This window comes from Dipodomys merriami, unplaced genomic scaffold (genome assembly GCF_024711535.1).
Source record: "Dipodomys merriami isolate MVZ:Mamm:240054 unplaced genomic scaffold, mDipMer1.0.p SCAF_555, whole genome shotgun sequence".
NCBI classification, from domain to species: Eukaryota; Metazoa; Chordata; class Mammalia; order Rodentia; family Heteromyidae; genus Dipodomys; species Dipodomys merriami.
Genome location: NW_027206130.1, coordinates 386,626 through 412,755, shown reverse-complemented (window position 1 = coordinate 412,755; position 26,130 = coordinate 386,626). Strand labels below are relative to the sequence as shown.

The following is a 26,130-nucleotide window of genomic DNA, read 5'->3' as shown; positions in this document are numbered from 1 at the left end:
CCACTATTGTAATCTTTAACAGAGGGAGAAAAAAAAGAAGAGGAGAAAGAAGGTGAAGATAAATCGCAACCTAAATCAATCCGAGAACGTCGTCGACCAAGAGAGAAAAGAAGATCTACAGGAGTTTCCTTTTGGACACAAGATGTGAGAACCTATTAGAACTACTTGATAGTTTTCATAATGTTGCCCAAATATAAACTAATAATTTCTTATATGTCTGAAATTACATGTTCTTGAACTCATCACTGTGGTTTAGACTAAAGTTCTTTATAAAAATGATTAACAAATATTTATATTCTATTATTTAAGAGCAGGAATTCTTTCACAATTTTGGAATAAAAATTGTAATGGCTATTGCTCAAAATATACTTTTTTATTATTTTAAAATGCTAGATTGCTCCTTTATCTAACTTTTACAAGTCTCATTTTTATTTTTAATCTCATTTTTCACAAACAAAATAAAACTGCAAGTTGTATGTAACAACTATTTCCATGTCCAAGAATTATGGGTAGAAGTAGTACTTATCAAATTACAGCAAAATTGGTTTTTTTCCCCATATCTCTTAATTGTGTGTCTGACATGGTTATTTATATACAATAGCACTGTTGATGTAAAAATTTATGCTGTTTCAACATGGCACATAACTACAGATCAGCAAACATAATTTGTCTTTTTTGTAGTACCTTGATTTTCCCAGTTTTAAAGAACAGGCTTTGCTTTCTTTTTTACTCATTTTTATTGTAAAACTAAGGACTAAATCTAGACAAGTGCTCTATAACAGCTACATTCTCAGCCTGGAAACCTTGTTTTGAAGTATAACATATAGTAAAAATATACCTTATGAATGTAAAAATGGCAATGCAAAATCCCTGTACTCAAATCTTTGTCATCCTTATTTTGAGAGTCAATTTCTTGATTAAACACTGTAGTTTATTACACCTGTTTCAAAAAGCTTATGAGTACAACTGTATGGTTTTTTTTTGGGAGGGGGGGTGTCCAGTCTTGGGGCCTGAACTCTGGGCCTGGGCGCTGTCCCTCAGCTCTTCAGCTCAAGGCTAGTGCTCTACCACTTGAGCCACAGCGCCACTTCCAGCTTTTTTCTTTTTGCTTATGTGGTGCTAAGGAACCGAACCCAGGGCCTCAGGCATGCAAGATAAGCACTCTATCACTGAGCCACCTTCCCAGCCCCCAACTATATGTTTTGTTTTTGGATCCGGTTGTGGGGCCTGAACTCTGGGCTTGGGTGCTGTCCCTCAGCTCTTCAGCTCAAAGCTAGCGCTCTACCACTTGAGCCACAGCACCACTTCCGGCTTTTTTCTTTTTGCGTATGTGGTGCTGAGGAATCGAACCCAGGGCCTTAGGCATGCAAGGCAAGCGCTCTGCCATTGAGCCAACTTCCCAGCCCCCAACTATTATGTTTTATAGCTCTTTTTTTTTTTCAGTACTTGGGATTTGAACTCAGTATCTTTCACTTGGTAAATTAATGTGAAAATGCTGAGTCACATCTTCAGCCATGTTTTTTCAGTGTTGGGATTTTTTTTTTTTTTAAGATATGGTCACACCTATCTAGATATGAACCTTGATGTACCTAGTTTAGGTCCCATCATCAGTGGGATCACAAATGTGCACCAAACCATTGACCTCCTTCTATGAAGAAGGAATTGATGAGATTTTTTCATACCAGGTCTGGCCTGGTGTCAGTCCTCCTAACCTCAGCTCCCCTGTGTACCGGATGACAGGCACGTAACACTGAGCCTAGCTGTAGCCCCAAGTTGCCATTTTTCTCATCTCAGCCCTTTCCCCCAGTAATATTTTATATTAGGAATTTCATAAGTAAAGCTGTATGTAGTATTTTTATTTTTTTATCCAATTTTATTCACGCTGTTTTTTTCTATCACAAAGCCCACTTTCTGGATGAGTACATTTGAACAGCTTTATAAGGACCCCTACCTCAGGTCCATATTGGCACTCTACAAGATTTTAGTTTTAGCCAGCACTGATTTGGTTTTAATCTGCCATCCAGGAACAGGACTTTTTCCCCCTTTTTGTCACATCATATTTAAACCTGTAGCAGACAATATAAAAAAATAAGGTCCGAGTTACTGTTTTTTAGGAACTCAGCATCCTCATGTTTTTCTTTCTAATACCTGTGTTCTCCCATGAAACTTAATACAACAATAGCAGTGTCTCTGGCTCTCTGATGACTTCACTTCCCATTTTGTTAGATACCAAAATGATAGCTTGTATAACTCTGTAATCTTTGGAACAATTATCTAAAAATGATATACTCACTTTATTGATGAGGTAATTATATCTAAATTTTTAAAAATAATTTTAAGTCCCATGTGACTTAAAAGTCCCATGTGAACTAGCTTTTGGTTGGCAATCTCTAGTACTTCTATAGTAAACCTAGAATCAGTATGTTTGTTTTCCCGAATTGTTGAGATTTTTTATAACCCTCCAATAGAATATTTACATAGGTTAGATTATAAATTTTTAGCCTAGTATGACTTTGATTTTCTGTTCTATACTCTATAGATTTCCAAGAGATTTCTAGAAGGAACTCCACTAAACATAATATGACGTTTGCATTAGGCTTGCTTAACTTAGCAAATCTAGCCTTTTATTTTAACATAAAACAATGAATTTGAATTTAGTTCTGTTTCTACTGCTTTATTATGAGTGGAAAAATAAGTACTTATTTTGACTTTTGAAGTATATACACTGTCATATAAAGTGGAATTTCTTCTCTTTATCATGTTAAAAGAGTTTTTCTAAATATAGTAGGAAAAAAACCAACTTAAAATCAGTTTTTCCTGGGTGGGAAATATAGCATAATCAAAGAGCACTTGCCTAGCACATGCTAGGTTCAGTCTCTAGCACTACAGTTTAAAAAAAAAAAATCAGGTTTTATTTTGCTCTATTTCTTGATATATTTTTCTCGAGTCACTTATATTTTTCTATTTTCATAAAAAATTGGTAATCTATTTCAGAGTGATGAAAATGAACAAGAACAACAATCAGATACAGAAGAAGGGTCCAATAAAAAAGAAACTCAGGTAAACAGCCTGACTTTTTGCATTGAGTAATATTTATAAAGATTGCTTTTAAATTGTATTTAATTACATTTATTCACACAGAGCAGTTATTGGACACAGTACTTACCTACTTATCATATTAGTAGTTACCTGGAAGTCAGGGAAGGAAGGATTGAATAGGAACACTAAGAATGTCTTAGAGATGATGGGATATTGTGGATCTCAGTTGCAATGATAGTTTTACTGATTTGCAACAGTTGTCAACTCATCCAATAACATTCTAGTGAGGGTAGTTTATTGTGATTTACCCTTCAGAGGTGAAAAGGCAAGAAAAAGAATAATACCCTTGGGCTAGGAAGGTGTCTCAGTGGTAGAGTGCTTACCTTGCATACATGAGGCCCTGGGTTGGATTCCTCAGCACCACATAAGCAGAAAAGGCTGGAAGTGGTGCTGTGGCTCAAAGTGGTAGAGCGCTAGCCTTGAGCTGAAGTGCTGAGGGACAGCGCCCAGGCCCAGAATTCAGGCCCCACAACTGGCAAAATAATAATAATAATACCCTTGACCAAATGAAAATATTTAATGGATACTCAGAGTAGTAGAAAACCAGAAGTAATGGTCTCAGGCTTTACTTTTGTAAATGGCAAAGTTATATGAAAGTTTCTTCTGCAATGCTTTTTTTCTTTCTTTTTTTTTTCTAAGTTGCCCTTCCCTTATCTGTTTTCAATTTGACTATTCAAAAAGATAAAATACTTTAAGGAGCCAGGCACTAGTGGCTCACGCCTGCCTGTAATCCTAGCTACTCAGGAGGCTGAGATCTGATTATCACAGTTCAAAGCCAGCCTGGGCAGAAAAGTCCCCATTAGACACTTATCTCCAATTAACCACTCAAAAACCAGAAGTGGCCGGGCACTGGTGGCTCACACCTGTAATCCTAGCTACTGGGGAGGCTGAGATCTGAGGATCACGTTTCAAAGCCAGCCCAGGCAGAAAACTCCGTGAGACTCTTATCTCCAATTAACCACCACTAAACTGCAAATGGTGCTGTGGCTCAAGCGGTAGAGCGCGCTTACCTTGAGCTGAAGAGCTCAGGGACAGCGCCCAAGCCCAGAGTTCAAGCCCCATGACCAACAAAAAAAAAAACAAAAAACAGAAGTGGTGCTGTGGGTCATGTGGTAGAACACTAGCCTTGAGCACAAAGAGGCTCAGGAACAGCCCTCAGACCGTGAATTCAAGGTATCCCCATCCCCTCCCACCCACAAAAAAAGAAAATACTTTAAGGAGCTCTAATATTCACATAGGAATTTAACTGTACCACACGAGTTAGAATTGTGTAGCTAGGAATGGTGTCATCATTACCTTAAAAATATATTCAGTTATAAAATTTCTGTGGTTTATTTAATTGTGCTGAAATGACTTCCTCACATGTATTTATTTGGCTAAAGAAATACTTAAATGTTGAAAGGTTACTGAAAATTGTAAATCAAGCTTATGCTATCTATAGAACGTAAATTTTAAAATAAATTAAGATAAGTTTTTATCATGCAAAATTTGAATTACCTTATACTGTCAGAAATTTAGTTTTGTCAGTTGTTTGTTTTTAAAGCTATTTGTTGGTAAAAGTGTTTAGCTTACAAAAAACTTAGTAATTGGGCTGGGAAGGTGGCTCAGTGGTAGAGTGCTTGCCTAGCATGCATGAAGCCCTGGGTTCGATTCCTCAGTACCACATAAACAGAAAAGGCCACAAGTGGTACTGTGACTCAAGTGGTAGCATGTTAGCCTTGAGCAAAAGCTCGGGGACAGTGCCCAGGCCCTGAGTTCAAGCCCCAGCACTGGCAAAAAAAAAACTTAGTAATAAAAACTTGGCTGGGTGCTCCTTGGTTTCCACCTGTAAACTTAGCTACTCTATGATCTGAGGATTGCAGTTCAAAGCTAGCTCAGGCAGAAAAGTCTGAGACTCTTGTCTCTATCAAAAAGCCTGAAGTAGAGCTGGAGCTGAAGCTGGAGCTCAACTGATAGCGTGCTAACCTTGCAAAGAAGGCAGTGACAGGGCTCAGGTCCTGAGTTCAAGCCCCAGGGATCAATACACACAGAAAAACTTGAGCCAAGTATAACACCAAGGCAAAAATCCACTAAAATAAGAGAAATTGACAATTAAACATATGAAGTTGGCAATATAATATGCTAACATAGTATAAATATGTCACTTTTTCCTGCTGAGTGAGCATAAATAATGGATATGTTTCTTAATCATTTTATTTTTTTCTTTAAGAAATACTGTATGTTGGTTTTTGTAGGAAGTATAAAACATGGTTCTAATTGTGATTATACTGTGCATATAAGAACAGTCACTGACTATATCTCCAACTACTCTCTGAGGAAAAAACCAGCCAACATAATGAATGTTATAAGTTAATTTAATAGTGTGATCATTCTTGCATTAAGTTTTTTTTAGGTTAATGGTTTAATTTTAATAAACCTGTGTTTCTTTTCTTTCTAGACGGATTCTGTTTCTAGGTATGTTTAACTTGATTTTAATACTTTTTTCTTCTTGTATTTTTACTAAAAGCATTTGTTACTTCTGGATTCTGTAAAATTTAGAATTGGAATTAGATGGGTAATAAAGATGCATAAAAATTTAGGTGAACTAGTTACATTTTTTAGCTTCTTTTGTTAAAGGCTGTATTTTTGGCTGACTGGCTATGATAGTATAAAGCACTAGGAAAGAATAAGAAGTTTTCTTAACCTTCCAATAATGACTCTTCTTAAGATCTCCAAAGTTTCCTAAGATATTTCAACATTGTCTCATTGACATAGGAACTGATGAAATCCACAGTTGGCTAAAAATTTTATTAGGTAACTTCTCCCTTAGCCTTGCTTTAGATATAAGAAAAATGGGTGAAGATATTTTTTTAAGTATCATCCAGCTCAAAATTACTATATCCTTAAATCTAATCATGATCAGTTGCTTTGTTTATAATTGTTAAAGTATAGCAAAAAAAATGTATGCACTGATAATTCTGTTGAATTGAAATGCAGAAAAAATAGCCTAGTTCATAACCAAATTGCAAAGAATTCAGTTAGTAAGATTTATTCTTGCTATTTAGGAAAACCCATTATCTGACACTTAGGTTATGTTATATTTCATCAAATTTAAGATGTTATTAATGTTAAAACATTTTTACCTCCATAAAAGGAAAAGTATTACCAATTAAACTTTAATACATCACTACTTAAAAGTGTTCTGATTTCAGAAATGTTAAAATGTGAAAACAATATAGTTTAAATCTGTTGAAATAATTTATCATACTATAAAATCAGGATTCTCTTTTTCTAAACTTTTTTCTTCAATACAAGTTAATACAAAAATAAAAATATTTTAATAATAAAAATTAAAAATGTATCACAAAAGTTGATTTCATAGCAAATTAAGGAAAATATTACTATTTTAGAATAACAAGTCACTGTATACTAATATGTATGTTATTGTAATTTGTGAAAGCCTGTAATAAAGTTTTTATTTGAACTCATCTTTTAAAGATATGATACCAGTTCCACATCATCTAGTGATCGGTATGATTCCTTACTGGGTCGCTCTGGATCGTATAGTTACTTAGAAGACAGAAAACCTTATAGTAGCAGGCTAGAAAAGGATGACTCAACTGACTTCAAAAAGGTACTTGGGTTGTTTGATTATATTTAATTAAAAATAAGTTATCTCTTGTGTTGAGGTATTTATATTTTAATCTTACTCTGAAAAACTTTTAATGAAATCAATATCATGAAAATGACTTTCTTTTTTTGTATTTGTAAATTATTTGTACATAGATTTACTTACGTATTATTTTCTAAAGGGAAAAGTATCCAAGACTTTATTTTACATGTATTGTCTCGTGCAATTACTGTGATTGAACTGGAAAGGGGCATTTAGTAGGCAGATGTGTGGGGTGTATGCACACATTCACATTAACAGGGTCTTGCTATATATAGCCCAGGCTGGCCACGCCTTAACTTGTAATCCTCCTGCTTAGCCTCCCAAATACTGATCTACCATATATGGCTTCCCTGTTTGGTAATAAGCATACAGCAATATAGTTTGTAAAGAATAATGCAGTCCTGGGTAACTGAAAAAGTATGGTAGTTCTGGTGCTATTAGGATGAAGGTTGGAAATAATTAAGAAATCTTAGAAACTCAACAGTACAAAATTCTGATTATTATTTTTCACATAAGAGTTTAAGCTTGATGAAGTTTGTGGAGAAGACTTGTGATATTTGTCCATTTTCCTGGGTGACAGTTGTTTGAATTAAAGCTTTGACAGTTACTCTGAAGTGGGAGAACAGTTTTATAAAGAGTGTACAGCTAGCTGGGCACCGATGGCTCACGCCTGTAATCCTACCTACTCAGGAGGCTGAGATCTGAGGATCACGGTTCAAAGCGAGGACAGAAAAGTCCCTATGAGACTCTTATCTCCAGTTAACCACTCAAAACTGCAAGTGGCACTGTGGTTCTAAGTGGCAGAATGCTAGCCTTGAGCAAAAGAGCTCAGGGACAGCACACAGGCCCTTAGTTCAAGTCCCATGACCAACAACAACAATGAAGTGTACAGCTATAACAACAACAAAAAGTAGTAGTACAGGTTAAATGCACTTCCTAAGGAAGTAAGGTTTTAGCCAAGAACAGAAAGATGATCAGTTAGTTGTTAATTGGTGGGAATGAGAATTGTATTCTAGACTGAGTAGACTGCATAGACCTGATGGTGGAAGGATACATAATATATTGAAATAATTTAATTCTAATATATTTAAGCTAAAATCAGGCTCCTGAGAAGGCCATTCAAGGGTTTTTAATTTGTAGAGGATAGCAAAACAGTTTCCTTATGAAAATTATGGAATTTTCATTTTAAAAAGTATTTCTTGCTCTTGTATGTAAAAAAAAAAAAAAAACAGATTGGGAGGAGAACTGGAAAACAGTTCTGTTAGTACAGTCAGTGTGAAAGCAGATTATAGCCAGAATGATGTATTAGAAGTTGGAGGCCTGGGAAGGTGGTTCAGTGGTAGATCGCTTGCCTGGCATGCCTGAGGCCCTGGGTTCGATTTCTCAGCACCACATAAGCAAAAAGAAAAAAGCCGGAAGTGGCGCTGTGGCTCAAGTGGTAGAGCTCTAGCCTTGAGCTGAAGAGCTGAGGGACATCGCCCAGGCCCAGAGTTCAGGCCCATGACCGGACCCAAAAAAAAAAAAAAAAAAAGTTGGAGTGGAAAAGAAGCAGTAGATATAAAGTCTTAAGAAAGAGAACAAGAATCATTTGAACTACTCCAAGAAATGTTACCTGCCTTTTATTGCTATATGTCATGAAAGTAAAATAATAAATGTAACCCTGTTTTGAATAATAGAAAAGCTCATATACTCCAAAATAAAAATTACAGTGATTTCTTAGCTACACTTGCAATGGAGATATGTAGACCTGATTTAAAGTCAGATCGCTAAATATTCTTTAGAAGAATTTAGAAAATCAGAATTTTCTTTTAACATCTTACATTTTAAATGCCAGAATTATTTTATAAAATGTATACATAATAAATTAACTTTCTATAACTACTTATTTATAACCACAAAGCATCCACAAAGAGTTGAAATATTTTAATGTATCCTTTCTAGTACATACACTATATTAGTCTTTCTATTTTAATATAATCATTAAGATAACTTTTTTAAAAATAAAAGAGAGCAGAAAAATAATTTGGGTTTTTTTTCCACCTGATTTTTATAGCTTTATGAACAAATTCTAGCAGAAAATGAAAAGCTAAAGGCACAGCTACATGATACAAATATGGAACTAACAGATCTTAAATTGCAATTGGAAAAGGCCACCCAGGTTTGTATTTTTCTCTGTTACTTTCAAGATAATAGTTGTATTTCATTGAACCTAAAATATCACATTGAAACTTTCTATAAGACAAATTTGGTTATTGATAGTAGCTTAACTAGTAAAACTAATAATAATAAGAGATCAATACTGTGCAGTTTATGGATAAATATATTCTTTTTTTCAAGTTATTAAATAGAAATATAATTAAAAGTCAAGTTTTTATTTGTTATGATATATATGGGATCTAATTTTTACTTCCATCATACATACCAGTTGTATCAAGGCATTGACGCTTTTATAGTATAGGGGATCATCTTATAGTCATAATTTTTTTGTGTTGTGCTGTGAGTTGAGCCTTGGCCTTGTACCTCTGGGCTATATCTGCTGCCCTCAAAATTTCTTTATAACAATTTTTATTTTATGAGTATTTCCTATTCTTCAGGTTAAAAATGCTTGATGAAGTGTAGTGCTGGAACAAAGTAATTTTAACTCTTCAGTGCTTCCTCCTATGGAATGCCAAAAGAGGCAATTTCAGTTAACAAAATTGAGATAGCCAAGAAGACTCACCATCTTGTACATAAGATCTAGGAATTTTCCCAAGGTCTTTCTCCTTGGAACATTCTAGTTCTGGGAAATAGTAATAAGCACATCTCATCCTTTAAAAAAGCAAAGCAAAACTTTGTGATCAAAGAATCTTGGGAATTGCTTCATAATTTAAATCTTGGAAGTTTTACAGGGTCTGTTTATATGTTAAAAGCTCTAAGGAGTCCTGTAATTTAAATAAAAATACAAACAATTTAATTTTAACATGGTACTTCCTAGCATAAGCAGTTAGTTCCTGCCTCTTAGTACAAGAATCCAGCTTGGAAGCTGAATCTAAAATTACATACTCAGTTCTGATAATGGTACCACATACTTCTTTTTGTCCAGTCTCTTTTGTCTCAGCAAGGCAAAATTTACTTCTGCAAGTATGCTATCAGCCAAAAATCTGGCGAGCAGGCAGAAGAGGCAGGTCGTTGCCTATTTATTCCTAACACAGTAGGCCTTGCCCCTCTGCTCAGCTTGGTAGAGCTCAAGTTCACAATCTGCTCATAATTGGCTAGTTTGATGAACAGGGTAAGGTGTATTTACATAAAGGTGACATTAAGATACTTTATATTAACTGTATATAATCTCAAAACATACCCACACCCTCTGCTGTTTGTTGATCCATGTTATATATGCCTTCTGAGTTCTTAATTCCATCTTGGAAAAACCAGTCCCTTATCTTCACCATTTTTTTTTAATTGGTAAAATATCATGTTCTACCACTTGATCCATGCCCCCACTCCTTTTGCTTTTTTTTGTTTTTTTTCAGGTGGGGTATCCAGCTAACTTTTCCCATGTTGGCCTCAGACTATGATCTTCCCCAGCTCTTGAGTAGCTGGAATTATAAGTGAATTCCACCAGGCCTTTCTTAAATTTTATATGTCTTAACATTTGAAATGAAGAAATTCTGAAAGAAAGTATCAAAAATTATCTTGGAAGCCAGGTGCCAATGCCTCCTATCTGTAAAACTGAACTACTCAGGCGGCTCAGCTCTGAGGATCATTGTTCAAATCCAGCTAGCACAGGAAAGTCCATGAGATTCTTATCTCCAATTAATCACTAAAAAGCCATAAGTGGAGCTGTAACTCAAGTGGTAGAGCACTAACCTTGAACACAAGCTTGAGGAGAGTGCTGAAGCCCAGCATCAGTACTTAAGATAATAATAATAATAAACCTAGCTTCAAGTTCTGAAGATATTAAAATGTGATTAAAGCAGAAAATAATTATATAAAGGAAATATTTTTAAATTACCATATTAGGATCATTAAGTACTGTTTAGCATTCCATAAAGCCCTGGTTTTGGTCACAAAACACAATTACCACATTAAACAGTGAAATTGTGCTTAACTAAAATGACATACAACATATATTTTGTGCTTGGTAGTAACAAAAAGCATTTCTTAAAATTGGCAAATAACAGGGCTGGGAAGGCGGCTCAGTGGTAGGGTGCTTGCCTTGCATGCTTAAGGCCCTGGGTTCAATTCCTCAGGACACATAAGTAGAAAAAGCCAGAATAATGCTGTGGCTCAAGTGGTAGAGTGCTAGCCTTGAGCTGAAGAGCTGAGGGACAGCGCCCAGGCCCAGAGTTCAGGCCCCACGACTGACCAAAAAAAAAATTTTTTTTTTGGCAAATAACACTCTTTGTGAATTAGTAAAACTGGTTATTTAGCAAATCTGCTTTTGAAAGACATGTCATTTGATAAATTTTTTCTCAGATATTTGACAATTTTAAATCTACTAAATTCAAAGTCCATCATTTTTTCTTTCCTTTATTCAAACCTATTATACACTTGAATGTGTATTATACCACCTGAATATTTTGATTTCTTTTAATACCCATTAAAGAAAGTTACTTTTCCCATCTTCATTGCACTTACATCCCATTTTGTAATTTCTTACCTTATTGCAGAGACAAGAAAGATTTGCTGATAGGTCACTATTGGAAATGGAAAAAAGGGTAAGTATTCCATTTTATTAACTGTTATTTTTTGTATAAGCAGTGGTGGGTTTCTTGTATTCTGTTTTTATAGATGACAGTTTTAATTAAGTCTAATTTGTCTCTCTAGATAGGAAATGGCCCTAAGAGTTAATGTATTGTATTTCTGTATTTTAGAGAATTTTTTAAATCATGTGTACTGAAATTATGTATTCTATAGTAATATTTAATACTTTTTTATAAATATATGTATATTTATTAAAATATTTTAATTGTGTACATTTACTTCAGTTCTCAAATTTTAAATACTTCCATTTGTGGGGGGGGGGGGGGGTGCGCACGTGAGCTGGGCTTGGGGCTTGAACTCAGGGCCTGGGGTAAAATACTCCAGGCTAGAACTCTACCACTTGAGCCACAGCTGTACTTTTAGCTCTTTAGTGATTAACTGGAAATAAAAAATCTCACAAAGTGTCCTGCTCAGGCTGGCTTTTAATCATCCTTCTCAGCTCTTAGCCCATTTAGGGAGCTAGGACTGCAGGTGTGAACCACCAGCACCCAACTACTTCCACAGATTGTAAATCTAGGAGATACAAAGATCATGGTTTAATAAAAAGAAAAAGGCTCAGGGACAGTGCCCAGGCCCCAGGACAGCACACACAAAAAAGGAAATGTGCCTGTAGAATGTTTGCAAGTCTGCAGTGCAGTTGATCTAAGCCTCATTGTAGAGGTTTTGTCAAAGAAAAAATTATATCTGGTAGCTATGACATCAAGGTAATATTGAAAACTTTTTTTCTATTCCATTTTGAAAATTACCAGTTTGCCTTTTACACAAAAAAAAATGAAAAACAAGTACAAATTTAAACATAATTTATTAATGTCTATCATGTACTAAATTATATTGTAAAAACACTATCCTTTTAGCATTCTGAAACTTTTTAAAATTAAGTTCTATGGTCATTTTTTTTTTAATTGATACAACTAGTTGGGTATGGTGGTACATACCTGTAATGCTCGTCTTCAGAAGATTGAATCAGGAGGACAGCCTGACTTGTATTGTAGAACTCAAGATCACACTGTTGTGCTACATAGCAAAATTGTGATCTCAAAAAAGGAAGAAAAAAATTTTATAACTCGTAATCACTAAAAATACAGAATCACTTATATTTTAAATGTAATAGATAGTTATTATATATTTATATTACCATATAGTTTTATATAACCTTTTGAATTTTGATAATTTATGCAGAAGTGATTAGATTAATTCTCTACTCATTAATGGTTGATATGAAAGAGAACAAAATACACAATCAGAATATTTGTATTTGTTACACAATCATACTCGAGAATAGTTTCTATTTCTTAGGAAAGTAGTATATTTTGGTCACAAAAACCTAATCTTAGCATAAGAATCAAATATATTATCTTTATTTTTATCTTTATCAATCTTATCAAACAGAGATTATTGATACTTTGGTATCCATCCTTGTGATTCACTCGTTAATATTCTCACATTTCACCTCACCTCCTTTTTCTGCTTGTCAGATGCAGGTAAATTACAAAGTAGCTCATCTACTCTCAATTTAACAAACATTGATATTTGTAGTATTGAGAACTGCTAACATGTATTCAGCATTTTGTGTATATCAGATAAACACTGGGCTGAGCAATTTGTATGCATTTTCTCTTAACCATATTTTTTAATGTTTTTAATGTAATACATTTACCCAACACAGGTAATGGCCTATAATTTTATAACTGTATGTTTGAGCCTATAAAATTAAGCAGTTGAGAATAGAATTCTTTTCTTACTCTACTACTTTTAAAACCTTGAAAACAGCTAATAAAATTGAGACTTGGGTAAATTATCTCTCAACCAAAATTCTATTTCTGATATTTGACAAAGTTTTAGGAGGTTTGTTGTTGGTTGCGAGGCTTGAACTCTGGGCCTGGGTGCTGTCCCTCAGCTCTTCAGCTCTAGGCACTAGCTCTACCACTTGAGCCACAACGCCACTTCCTATTTTCTCAGTGGTTTATTGGAGATAAGGGTCTCATGGACTTTCCTGTCTGGGCTGACTTTGAACCTTGATCCTCAGATCTCAGCCTCCTGAATAGCTAGGATTACAGGCGTGAGCCACCAGCACCTGGCAATATTTGACAAATTTTGAGGATTAAATTTTTCCCTTATGCTAGTATTTTCAAAAATGTAATTGCTCATATGAAATTTTTATGTGTTATTATCTAGGAGAAAGGTCTATATAGAGAAAGTAAATTTTGACTTGAAATCTTGAACCATGTGATTTTTAGATTCTATATAGCACTTGTAAGGCTATGAGTAGGATGCTATCTTTTTCTTAAAGTTACATATTTCAAAAACAATAGATATTTACATTTACAGTAAATGTACTGCATTACTAAAAATCAACATGAATTATTAATCTGAGAATGTCTTGGGAAAAGTTTCAGTGTCATTAAACTAAATGTAAATGGTTTGTATCTGAAAGGTGACCGGCAAGAGTCAGTATCTTCTGGGCGGTATGACCTAACCAGTTTTACAGTTCATCAATTACTGCTGCTTGCTTTTGGCATAACACCATAGAATGCTTATTTGATAAAGGAAATAAAACAGTACACTGCAATAATATATTGTATGTTGGCTTTGCCTGTCACTCTGAAATGAGTTATGCTAGAGTTGCTACTCCATTAGATCACCGCATTAATGCTACACACAGTATCAACCTATATACAAAACTATAAAAGCAAGTGGATAAAATAATGGCCAGTAAACATTGTGGTTAGAGGACAAAGTGGTTAGATTTGCAAAGTACACATATCCTAGGCACCTTTGCTTTTGCTTTTCTGCTTCTATCACAGTAGTATAATTGCATCTTTGTGTGAGTTTTTTTTTTTTCCTTTCTTATACAGTCTTCAGTCTTGGAGATTGGTTGCCTATACTTTATATGAACAACAAAAAAATGATTAAACACATTATGTAGCATCTCACCAGAAAGTTAGAGCTTTAAAAAAAGAGCTCATGAAGAGTAATAAAAAATAAAGATCTTCATATTTTCTCATTTTGGAAAGCTCTTTCACATCACTGGCATCACATTTTTCTATACACTGCTCCTGATTTTATCATTGATTCTAAAGTGTCACTATTTCACAATATAGAGAAAAAATTGAAACTGAAATCATTATGTCATTAATGGTACCTTAAATTGATCTAGGAACGAAGAGCTCTAGAAAGAAGAATATCTGAAATGGAAGAAGAGCTCAAAGTAAGTAGATCATGTGAGAAATAGTACTGCTTATGGATCTAAATGTTATACAAGTATAAATGTTTATATTGTTCAAAGAGCTAATTACCCAATTAGTGAGTTATGTATATCTTTTGCTTCTCTTTCTTTCTAAATCCAGGTTGTAGTGAGCTAGAAGAAGATGTAAAACCCAAATCATTTTGACAATCTAAATGTATAACACTTTCGATATTCAGGTATAAAAATTAGATAATAACTATAAGAGGAAAGGTTTTGTGAAGCTCTTTATGTCTAAGTATACTTTTATGTTTCTTTAAAAATAAATCATGGCTGGGCGCTAGTGGCTCAGAGGCTGAGATCAGAGGATTGCGGTTCAAATCCAGCCTAGGCAGGAAAGTCTGTGAGACTCTGATCTTCAATAAACCACCAGAAAACCGGAAATGGCGCTGTGGCTCAAGAGGTAGAGTGCTGTCTTTGAGCTGAATTGCTGAGAGACAGTTCCCAGGCCCAGAGTTCAAGCCCCATGACCGAACAAAAATAAATAAATACAAGGAGATGAAAAAAATTCTTCTGTGGAAATAAAGTATATTAGAAGAAGGGACAAGCAAAGATGTATTAAATTCATTCTCTGTGAAAATATTTGTTTAGAATTTTGACCACTCTGCAGGAAAAACAGAAAAAGATCAGCTAATTAAAGGCCTGTTACCACATTGCCTTAAATAAATTGTCCTCTTAGGACATAGTACAACATTCTAAAATTCAATATTTAAATGTTCTATTGAATTATTTAGTTCATAATGTTAGACCATTATTATTGAGAGGCTTTGAAAAGTAGCGGCAAGTCTTTTGGATTTTATTTGCTTGTATGTTCAGTTTGAAATGGAATTTTAGTAATACATTGTTTACCTTTCTAAATCTTTTGGAATGCTCCTTTTTATTCACTACCTTGTAATTCTTTATTTTCTGACTGTACTCTTCATTTTCTTTTTTTTTTTTTATTTTTATGTCTTTATGTTCTGATTCCTACAGAACCTGCACCAAATAAAGCAGATTCAGAGTCTGAGAGAGTTAAATGAAAGACTGCTGACTGAGAATAGGGCCTTGACAAGAGTGGTAGCCAAGCGCTCAGGGTTCTGTAGGCAACCGCATTCTGTGAGCCTGTAAATTATAGTTTCATCATTTCTTCTTGGTAGAGCCAGGCAGGTGTTTTTATTTTAGTGTGTTTTTTGTAAAAGCACATTTTTACAAATTAATACCATGTGTCTGAAGTTTATCATATAACTCCTTAATTATGCATGGCTTCTCAGAATTTTTTTAAAGTATCACTAATAACATATTGTAACTTACAGTGTAAGACCAGGGAAAGAAAGATTTAGGAATTTAAAGACTTGTGCTAAAAATGTTTTGGGATTAAAATATGTCTAATGTTTATAGTCCTTTATTAGAAAGAAAGTGGAATGCAAAAAAAGTAGCATATAATTAACAAGTAATTAATATATTTTAAAACCAAATTAAGCCTATATCATCTATTTGAAAATAACATTCACTTAGAACCATCTGAAGTTATGTTCATTTAGTTCTTTGTTACAGATACCTTAATGTGTAAATTCAAGTTAGTATATTTTACATTTAAACATTCTGAACACAAATAAGAATTAATTGTTTCTATATAAAATAAAAAACTTCCTAAAGACGTGGCTTAAGGTAGTTTTTCAAGTAGAAGTTTTAGTTTATATAATTAGTAATTGTGAGAAGATTTTGGAATATACTATTTCATGTCTCAAATATAAACTATTCCATTTATTATTTGACCTGGCAAAGCTAAATAATAAATGGAAGCTTATATAATTATTCTTAGTAGAAAATTAATTTAATTTGTAGCATTTTCATTCCTTCAGTTTGTCTGTAAAATTGAATTTCAGTGTTGCAAAGATAGGTGCTTTTCTCTTTGCTTCAGATACTTGTTTTGTGCATGATTGTTTTCTTGGATACATGTTTTACTATAATTTAAAATTTCCTTTATACTATTCTGATAAAAATTATTTTTAATAAGCACGTGTCTTGGAACAGACATTGTACTAGGTACTTAAGCTTAAGAAATTTTAATAATTTAAAACAAGCCTAACTCCCTCAAAACTTTCCTAAATAGACTGATTTTCTTGTAGAACAACAGTGTTATGGTTTTAACTAGCATAAATAAAAAGACTTTGGTTTAGGTATTAACAGGAACGTTCAAAGGAATTCACTTTAAGTACCTATCCTAACAAAAGCAGGCTTCATTTTCTTGGCTGCACTAATACAGTGTGCTTCTTAGTCATAATCAAGTGATATAGTACTACATTTCAGTAGATAACTTTGATAGAATAAACATTTCATTCCATTATCAAACTAATAAGCTTCGCAGTATTTTTTTTCCTTCATGATCCTTGTTTTAGAAATTAGAAATACATATAACTGACAAAGATTGAACATTTTAGGTGATAACATTTGTTAAGAATGTTTTATCTTTCTATTGCAACTTTTGTTCTTCTGTTTTCCCCATGTAGATGTTACCAGACCTAAAAGCAGACAACCAGAGGCTAAAGGATGAAAATGGGGCCTTGATCAGAGTTATAAGCAAACTTTCCAAGTAGAGTTAAAAAACAAAAGCAAAAACAGAGCAGCAGGAATTGCACATACTAGTTACCCAGTGGACCATAATTGGCAGTCACTGGAAGCCTGAGAAGAATCCTTGGAGACTGTCATTTTCGGATATCCTGCCAAATGCCCTCTTATCTAGGATTTTTGTTTGTTTAATTTCTGGGATTTTTGTTTTGTTTCGTTATCAAGACCATTGTTTCATGTAAATGCAGCTGCTGAGATTTTTTTTTAATGACTGAGAAAACTTGTTTACAGCTCCAGCATATAAGGAAAGTGTTCAAGGCCAGGTATGCCTCCGATATTTAACCAGTAAGCCTTAGTTGTACATAGATACTTTTGTGTCAACAGAAACTTTGAGCTCTCACAGAAGACAGTTATTCAGCATTTTTTGATGTGCCACAGTTTCCAGTTTTTCAATATTTAATTTTTTTCTTTACATCTAAGTTTGTGTTTGTATTTTTTTCTTTCTAACTCTTCATGTGGCAGAGTCTTCTATGTATTCACAGCTTTCTCACTTAACTGAAAAAACTTCCTCTTCTGAGGTAATTGTCATGTATTATGCTAATGTATTGTCTCCCACCTGAACCTGAATTGCTTGGTGGAACATTTGCTTTCACTGTTTGTGCAATATGCATTTATTTCTTATATGAATGCTTTAAAGTCAGTTGTGATTAGATCTTTTAAGACCTGTTTTCTGTCTTCATTGGTCACCTTTCGTTTTTGTTGTTTTTTTTTAATTGTAGTATAAGATACTAGATTCTGTAACTTTCACATTCATTTTTAGCAGGTACTGAGTGATGCTGTATATATAAATAAGTGTATTGTTTTGATTTTTTAGACCACCACATGGCATGCTTGACTATTTTCTTATTTCAAATGTCTGTTAATGCAAAGTAGGCTACTCCGTGATAGTGTTAAAAACAAATTTGCTAACAATATGATACAACAACTTTAAAAGTTACACATTATATGGAGCCCTAGCTTTACAAAATTTTCTACTGTAAAGGACTTGTACTTTTATTTTGTTTTTATCTGATAGTATTCAAACATAATTAAAGTTGCATAAGATAATTGCTTCACATTTCACATACCTATATTTATCTGAGTGCTGTCTAAAACTGTTGTGCTAGCCAAAGTAATGCTATGAAATCATTTGCAGACCTAACCCGTGAGTTAATGTTAAATGCACTGTTATTGCCATATGAAGAGGCATTGACTTTGATACCACCATCATGTTCAGACCATTTTATACATTCAATGGCCTTTTTATAAATGAGAAAGAAAAAAAAGCAAAACTAAGTATATAGCAAAGATGGCTTTTATTTGGACAAAATAGCTTTTATATTTTCATTAAACCATGCAAAAAATACTACATCTTTTTGGCACATAACTGTCTCCTTAACCACTGAACAGTTCCGCCATTTGAATAAATTGTACATTGTAAAGCTTATAGTAGCTAACTGTATTATTGAGTGTATTGTATACTTTATTAAATGTGAATTTGTACCCCTTCATTTTAAAAGGTCATTGTGTCCTACTGCCTATTTTAGATTATTTTGGGGTTGGGGAAGGGTGTTTTGGTAAGCAGGATTTCAGTCCTCTTTCTTGATTGGTTTTATGAAGATATAAGGTTATGCTCTTACTACCAAGCTCAGGATTCTTGATTTTAAAGGTACAAGGATAGTTGTGGGGAATCTATTTTTGGTTATATTTGAACTGTATGAATGGTGGGTCTGAATATAGAGTTTCCATGGTCTCATGTGGAGGTGAAATATACAGATAACTGATCAGTTTGAGTGACGGCAACATGTTCTGGTTGCACAACAGTAAGGCATGCTGTGGTTTATATTTGTGAAGTTTGGATGCCTGTGAAGAATGATTAAATACATGTTTCTAATATTTTAGTGTTTTGTATTTAGGTTATTTATTCTTTGTATCTAAAACTGAACAGCTACTGTGCTATATTGATTTTATTGGTAGTATTGAGCAGACCTTGTTTCTGCATGAAACTAGTTGCAAAACCCACTATTTTGGAAATAAAAATGTATTTTGACATATACAAATAAAATGAATAAAACTATTTTAAATGTGTGAACTTTTAATGAAGACATTTTAAATTTTGTTCTAGGATATTTAAATTCTGCATGGGTATTTTTTCACTAATTATTTGGATACCAATTTAAATAACTTTTGAAATTGTAATATTGTGATAATTTGCACAACATTGTACGTGCAATCTGTAAATGCAATCTTAATTGCCATATTTATGCAATCTGTGTACCAATTTGGACAAATGTTTATATATTTTACATAAAGCTGTCTGTATGCAGAATCTGAGAACTAGTTTTTTATAAGTGGGTAAAAAAATATTGGTAACAGTCTCAGTAGGTAGCACAAAATTTTATTCACATAAAAGTTTTGTGTTTTTTTTAATTAAACTTATTCTTCTGTCTTAGTTATAAGTCTAGGTCTAGAAATACATATGAAAATAATATTCCACTAAAATAAATTTACTATTAGGTCATTGTCCAACTTAGATTTGACTAAAGTTCAGTCTAACATGTAAGTAGCTAACATTTTTTTTAATTGGTGGTAGTGACATTTGAACTCAAGTCCCTGTCCTTGCCAGCAAGCATATCACCTAAGCCACACTTCCAGATCTTTTTTGCTTTATTTATTTTTCATATATGGTCTCTTGCTTTTGTTCCAGAAAAACCTTAAACTATAGTCCTCCTACATCCATCTCCTCTGTAGCTTGAAGTATAGGCATGTACTACTATGCCAAGTTTGTTTTTGAGATAAGATGTATTTTGTAATAAGGTGTGCTGAACTTGGTTCTTCCCTGAATGGGACTGAAATCATGTTCCTCACATCTCCTCCCACACAGCTGCGATTACAGGCATCCACAACTGCACGTAGCAACATGCCTTTTTATTTTCAATTTTGACATTTGATAGAGTAGTAGTTAAGACCTATAGTAAGTCTGTATTGAACTAAATTAATGAGTTTTGTCCTTACCTCTACTTTGAATATTTTGCCTATTCATACTCACAGAATTATCTCTATTACTTTTACTTGTCCATATTGTAACAAGAAAAGCATTTAATATGCAGATGCTTGAAAACTAAGTGAAAGCAGCTTTAGAACTGTCTCCAACTATTTATATGAAAAATAAATATTTGCTAATCCATCCATCAGGCTGCTTTATGTTTTTGCCTTTATTTTTAGGCCTTGCTTATCTGAGACAATTGTGACTCAAGTAACAACTCTCACTGTGGCATGAAGAAAATATCCAGAAGGCCAGATTCTTCTAAACTAAGACTATGCTTCCCAAAGACCTTAATAGTTTTGTAGAATTTCTTTTGCTTTGTCATTATAAGCAGAATACAGAGAATGTTCCACTAATGATCAACTATGAGTCCTGACTTACGATTGAACACCTTTATTGTAAAGATGAAAGTTGACTGGTGCACAGTCTTTGTAGTCTTTGAATGTGCTAGTTCAATAGAATAATGTATCTACTTAGAAATTATGGATTTGGAGTTTAAGATGAAATGTGATTGATTTTCTAACCATTATCATTTCATATGTTTCTCTATATATAAAATCCATTTCTTAGCTTTTGTTTTGGAAAATTTTTCTATGGTTAATTACTATATAATGCACAGGGTCCTTTCTCTTTAATTAGGTGACACAGTATCATTTTGCTGATCAATGCCTACAAAATAAGTAGATTACAGGTTACAAAGTACTAAATCAAAAAAAAAAAATCTTCAGAACCTGAACTGTAAAATTCTGTAATATGGTGACAAACAATGAATTCTGCCTTATTGCTATAACTTGCAATTTTTATTAAAGGTTTCTAAAGTTTATTAGAAATAAATAGCTCTTTTGAACAAAGCTACCTCAAAATATCACTAAATTTCAATAAATGTCTAGATGATGGACTTAACCAGATTTTATTGTTTAAAAAGCTGAAGGAAGGAAGAGGAGACATTTGGAGAAATTAACAGTACTTATACAGTACTTATAGACTCTGTCCCCTATATATCTAGTAAAACATGCAGTTGGTGCTAATGGTTCTGAGAGAATGGTAGTAGGAAAAAGATGATAACTTACTTTCTCTCTCCATCTTCACACCCAGTTTCTTATGGGTTTATTTTGATACTGCTCTATTTTAATAATTTATCTAATTTGATCTAGGGAAATAAGAGTACGTCACCATCTTAGAGGTAAGAAAATTGGGGTTGCAAATTATAAATTAGCCCCAAAAACCTGTTACATGGCAGAGTTCTTACCAACCTTAATGCTACCTCTAAAACCCAAGGCTTTTTTTAATATGCCAGATACTTTTGAAGGTAGTTTTTGTAAATTACCTATGAGTTTGTGTTTAGGCTTAAACCAGTTAACTTTGAGGCTAGCATTTCTTGATTTTTTTTTCCTTCAGAGTCTAATACCATATCCTTGCTCCCACATTTACTAAATTTTTCCTCCTCTATTACTAAGTACCATTTGACCTGTTAACAACATTGTTTTTATTGTTCTTTACTAGTTGATGAATGCTGTAATTCTCAAGCATTAGTTGGTTCCCTGGTAAAGATTTTGACTATAGCCATCATACATTTGTTAAAGATTCCACATGCCCATGTCAAAAATTTTGTTTATGTTTTTCAAAAATGTTTACTTTTTTAACTGGAAATTAAAGTGCAATTCCCTCAAAACTTTTTAAAGTCCTAGCTAGATACGTAGTAGCTATAGTGCTGATTCAGTGGCAAAAGTATCCAAAATCACTCTTTTTAATACATTGTCATCATAGTAGCAGGACTCCTTCATTTGAAAACTCCACTATTCTTAGTTTGTGAATCTATGTACCTGATCTGCGTTTTTAAATAAAAATGTGTTATTTGTATTCTAGCATAGAGCACAAATTCACGTCAACATAACTAGTGAACTAGTGCTGTCTTGAAATTCAGTAGCACGCTTAATAGTTCAAGACAATTTAAAAAATAATTTTAAAAAAACATACACAGTAAAACCCCAAAGTATCAGTACAGAGCTCCATACAAAATTGTGGTATTAATTAGTGCTTTAGTATTCTTTACTAACTTGCTATTTTACCTGTATGTATTTTTGTAATTTCTAAAACTTAAAACCTTTGGGCAGACAAAATCAGAGTCAGTGGGATTTCAAAATCACCTTTGTAAAACCCAAAGGGCACTGACATGAACATTTGGATTCAGACATAAATAATCCCAGGCTCACTTGATAAATGTCAGTATTTTTGAGCATCTTGTAGTAGTATAAGATTTGAGCTCTAGCCAGGCACTGGTAACTCAGGCCTGTAATCCTAGCTACTGAGATCTGAGGATCATGGTTCAAAGCCAGCCTGGGCAGGAAAGTCCGTGAGACTCTTATCTCCAATAAAGCACTAGAAAACTGGAAGTGGTGCTGTGGCTCAAGCAGTAGAGTGCTGGCCTTGAGCTGAAGAGCACAGGGACAGTGCCCAGGCCCAGAGTTCAAGCCCCATGACCGACAAAAAAAAAAAAACATATTAGAGACCTATACTGATGGCTCATACTTTTAATCCTAGCTACTCAGGAGGTTGAGATCTGAGGATAATGGTTCAAAGTTAGCCTGGGCATGAAAGTCTATAGGCTCCACCTCCAATTAACTATGAAAAAGCTGGAAGTGCATCTGTGGTTAAAGTGATAGAGCCTCTAGCCTTGAACAAAAAAGTTAAGGGACAGTGACCAGGCCCTGAGTTCAAACTCCAGGACCAGCACACAGGATTTGAAATAATATGCCCAGTTTCTAAAACAGTTTCTATCCTGACACCAGTAAGAGTAAAGGTAGAAGATGGGGATTCTTGAGGGCTTGTTTGAACCATTGGAAAGAAAGCACATGTAAATGGCTGAGTATTTCTAGATGTCACATACAAAATGTGCTTGGCAGAGTAGAAAATTTATAGTTGTTGGAACATTAAGAGTAACACTAATCTGGGTAATTAAAAAGGTTTTCATATTGCTTTTCTATGCTTGGCTCAGCTGGGCTATTTGTCAGCCTAACTGGTACATAGTGATCTTCTGCATAAGTTTTCTAATCTGTGGTCAGTTCTTTTGTGTGAAACTTCAATCCTGCCCATCTCATTCTGTTATTCTACACCTCAGCTATCTAGTTGTTGCTTTACTGGGACCAATCACAAGAAAAGCATAGAGGAATAGTACTAGATTTTAGTATTTTCTGCTACCAAATCCTACATACCATGTATTTCTGCTTTAAAAAATAAAGTGTATTTTATATGGGCTCCCACAAAGAATAGAGTCTTACTCATTTTCATTCTCTACACTTAACACAGTGCCTGGTAAATAGTAGGTATTTATTGGATGTTTTCCAAAGGAAATGGTAAGTCTGAATAATTGTGGTATATATTTGTGAATAAAAATACCTTGGCTTACATGGAGATTGTTTTGTGTTTCCTGTTTATTTATTAATTTACTTTCAAGTTCCAACCCAGGACCTCACACATATCAGCCAAATAGTGCTTCATTAGTTATACCCTCAACCTTAACATCTAGAGCTCAAGAAAGGTTTCTAGATTCGTTAAATGTATCCCTAGGCTTATATTACTCAGGGCTTGCATACCATGCATAAGGTCCACAACTCATTTCCTAGCACCACAAATTAAAAACATTCTGATTCTTTCACACTTTATGTTAGTAATTGAACAATTCCTCCTTAGTACTTAAATACCATACAGTCACCAGATGAGGATACAGCCAAAAGCAAAACAAGCAAAAATTAAAACTCTGACTTGTGGAATCTACATTCAAATAGTGGTAAGATTAAACAGTTAAACATTATTTGAGAAGATAGTAGGCAAGTTACGCAACAAACTAAAGCAGAGTAGGAGATTTTAGGAGTGAAGGCACAGCTAATTCTAGAGGCCTCACCAATGACATAATTTGAGCAATCTTCTGTGAAGGAAAAGGTTTCCCAGACACAGGAAACAACCAAAACAAAAGGCCTTGCAGGTAGGTGCTAATGGCTCACTCTGTAATCCGAACTACTCTGGAGGCTGAGGGGCCAAGTCAGCCCCAGCAGAAATGTCCCCTAGACTCTTCCAATTAGCCTGGAACTGGAGCTGTGGATAAAGTGGTAGTAGGCTGCCAGCCTTGGGTGAAAAAGCTAAGGAACACCACCCAGGCCCTGGGAGTAGGGAGGAGCTGGAAGGAAGGAAGGAGGCAGGCTGGTGGGGAGTTGAGAATGTATCTCTGTGGTAGAGCATTTACTAAACTCATCAATTCCTTCAGGAAAATAGACACTAGATAAATTCATAGGATTTTCATACTGATCTGTACACCTGTCTATTTCCCTCATTTTTAGTTAGCATGTATGTTTAGATCACTTACTTATGCTCTGAAACACTAGAGTAAAAGCTTGAGGTCTTGGGACCTACAGCACAGCATACACACACTCCTGCTAGAGGTTGCATTCTTTTTGTTTCTCTTTGCATTGCATAAATAAAACTGCTCATGCTGTCTTTTCTGTTGTCTGTCCTTTAATTCTTTCTCTAAAGAGACTAGACCCCAAACCAGCCAGGAGAAGAGGAGATCCCCAACTCAGGAGCAGGTAATTTTATTCTGATTCTGGTAAATCTACCTGATTCCTTGTCAATGAAGACCCTTAAGTTTCCCTCCCCCTCTGGACTATTTTATCTTGTAAGATTTACACAACTGGAAATTTAATCCTCTTGTACCTTAAGAGACCAAATAATCACCAGTTTGCCTTTTGTATCCTAAACTGCTACCCCAGAAATAACATGTAAAGGATTTGGGGGTCTTTGTGGATTTTCTCTGACACTTTCTTATTTTAAGATAGTTGGAGGAGTCAAGGCCATGTGGGAGTTTTAATATCTTAGTTTGACCTAGCTGGTATCTCTTAAACTGTGTAAGCCCATGAGTTACATGCTTTCTGTAAAATCTGGAGCAAGGCTACCCTTCACTATTGCTTTCAATGTTGACAGTTACAACTAGTGCAGTAATGAAAAAACAAAGGCATGCATATTTGAAAGAAAAAAGCACTTGCAAATTAACCTTACTTAAGAAATACTAAGTCATATCCAAAATAAGGATTAGAACTAATAATTTAACAAGGTCTTGGGATACAATGTTATGTTAAAACTCAATTGTATTCTTAGATTCTAATTTAAAAAGAAAAGAAATAGTTGACTTGCAGAACATTTGAATTCTGGGTATAAAATTTCTATGTGAATAAAATGCTATGAATAGCCAAGAACATTTTAAAGACTAAAGGTGATATCTTACCCTAATAACTATCAAGATATATTTTAAAAATCACAGTTAAAACAATACTGATCTCACTCATACTATATAACTTCAAAATAGACCCAGACTTCTACCAAAACCTGATAAGTCACAAATTTTGCATTGTAAATCATTATAAGAAAAATAGGACAATTGGTTATCTGGATAAAATAATAAAGTTAGACTTCTATCTCGTTTCACCTACAAAAATAAATTTGAGGCAAATTACAAGCCTAAACATAATGTTTACTAGAAGGGACTGTCTTTTAACCTAAGACTAATGAGGATATTTAAAGATAAAACCACATATGAAAATATTGTCATTTTATTACATTCAAATTTAAATGTATACAATATGAAATAAATCACATATTGAGAATATTTGCAAGGCATAGTTGAAATTTTTCTAGTGGAGCCATATTCTAGCAATTGATTTTATAACTTCAACCTGTGTAGCAGTGCTTGTTGCAAACTTCTTTTATATC

The 26,130-nt window shown here is 34.0% G+C and overlaps 1 protein-coding gene across 3 annotated transcripts in view; it reads left to right on the top strand.

Annotated features, from left to right (window-relative positions):
- Positions 1–20,515, top strand: part of LOC138811994 (protein phosphatase 1 regulatory subunit 12A) — a 111,879-nt gene extending 91,364 nt beyond the window's left edge. For 2 of the 3 annotated variants that reach the window (XM_069999950.1, XM_069999948.1), the window contains 8 exons: positions 23–144; positions 2,995–3,060; positions 5,537–5,553; positions 6,577–6,712; positions 8,805–8,909; positions 11,401–11,448; positions 14,652–14,702; positions 17,228–20,515. In XM_069999950.1, coding sequence (XP_069856051.1) covers positions 23–144; positions 2,995–3,060; positions 5,537–5,553; positions 6,577–6,712; positions 8,805–8,909; positions 11,401–11,448; positions 14,652–14,702; positions 17,228–17,314 — 632 coding nt within the window. In that variant the 3' untranslated portion in view covers positions 17,315–20,515. Of the gene's footprint in view, positions 1–22; positions 145–2,994; positions 3,061–5,536; positions 5,554–6,576; positions 6,713–8,804; positions 8,910–11,400; positions 11,449–13,928; positions 13,960–14,651; positions 14,703–17,227 lie in introns of all 3 variants that reach the window. The other variant, XM_069999949.1, reaches the window with a different exon arrangement.
- Positions 20,516–26,130: the final 5,615 nt, after the last annotated feature.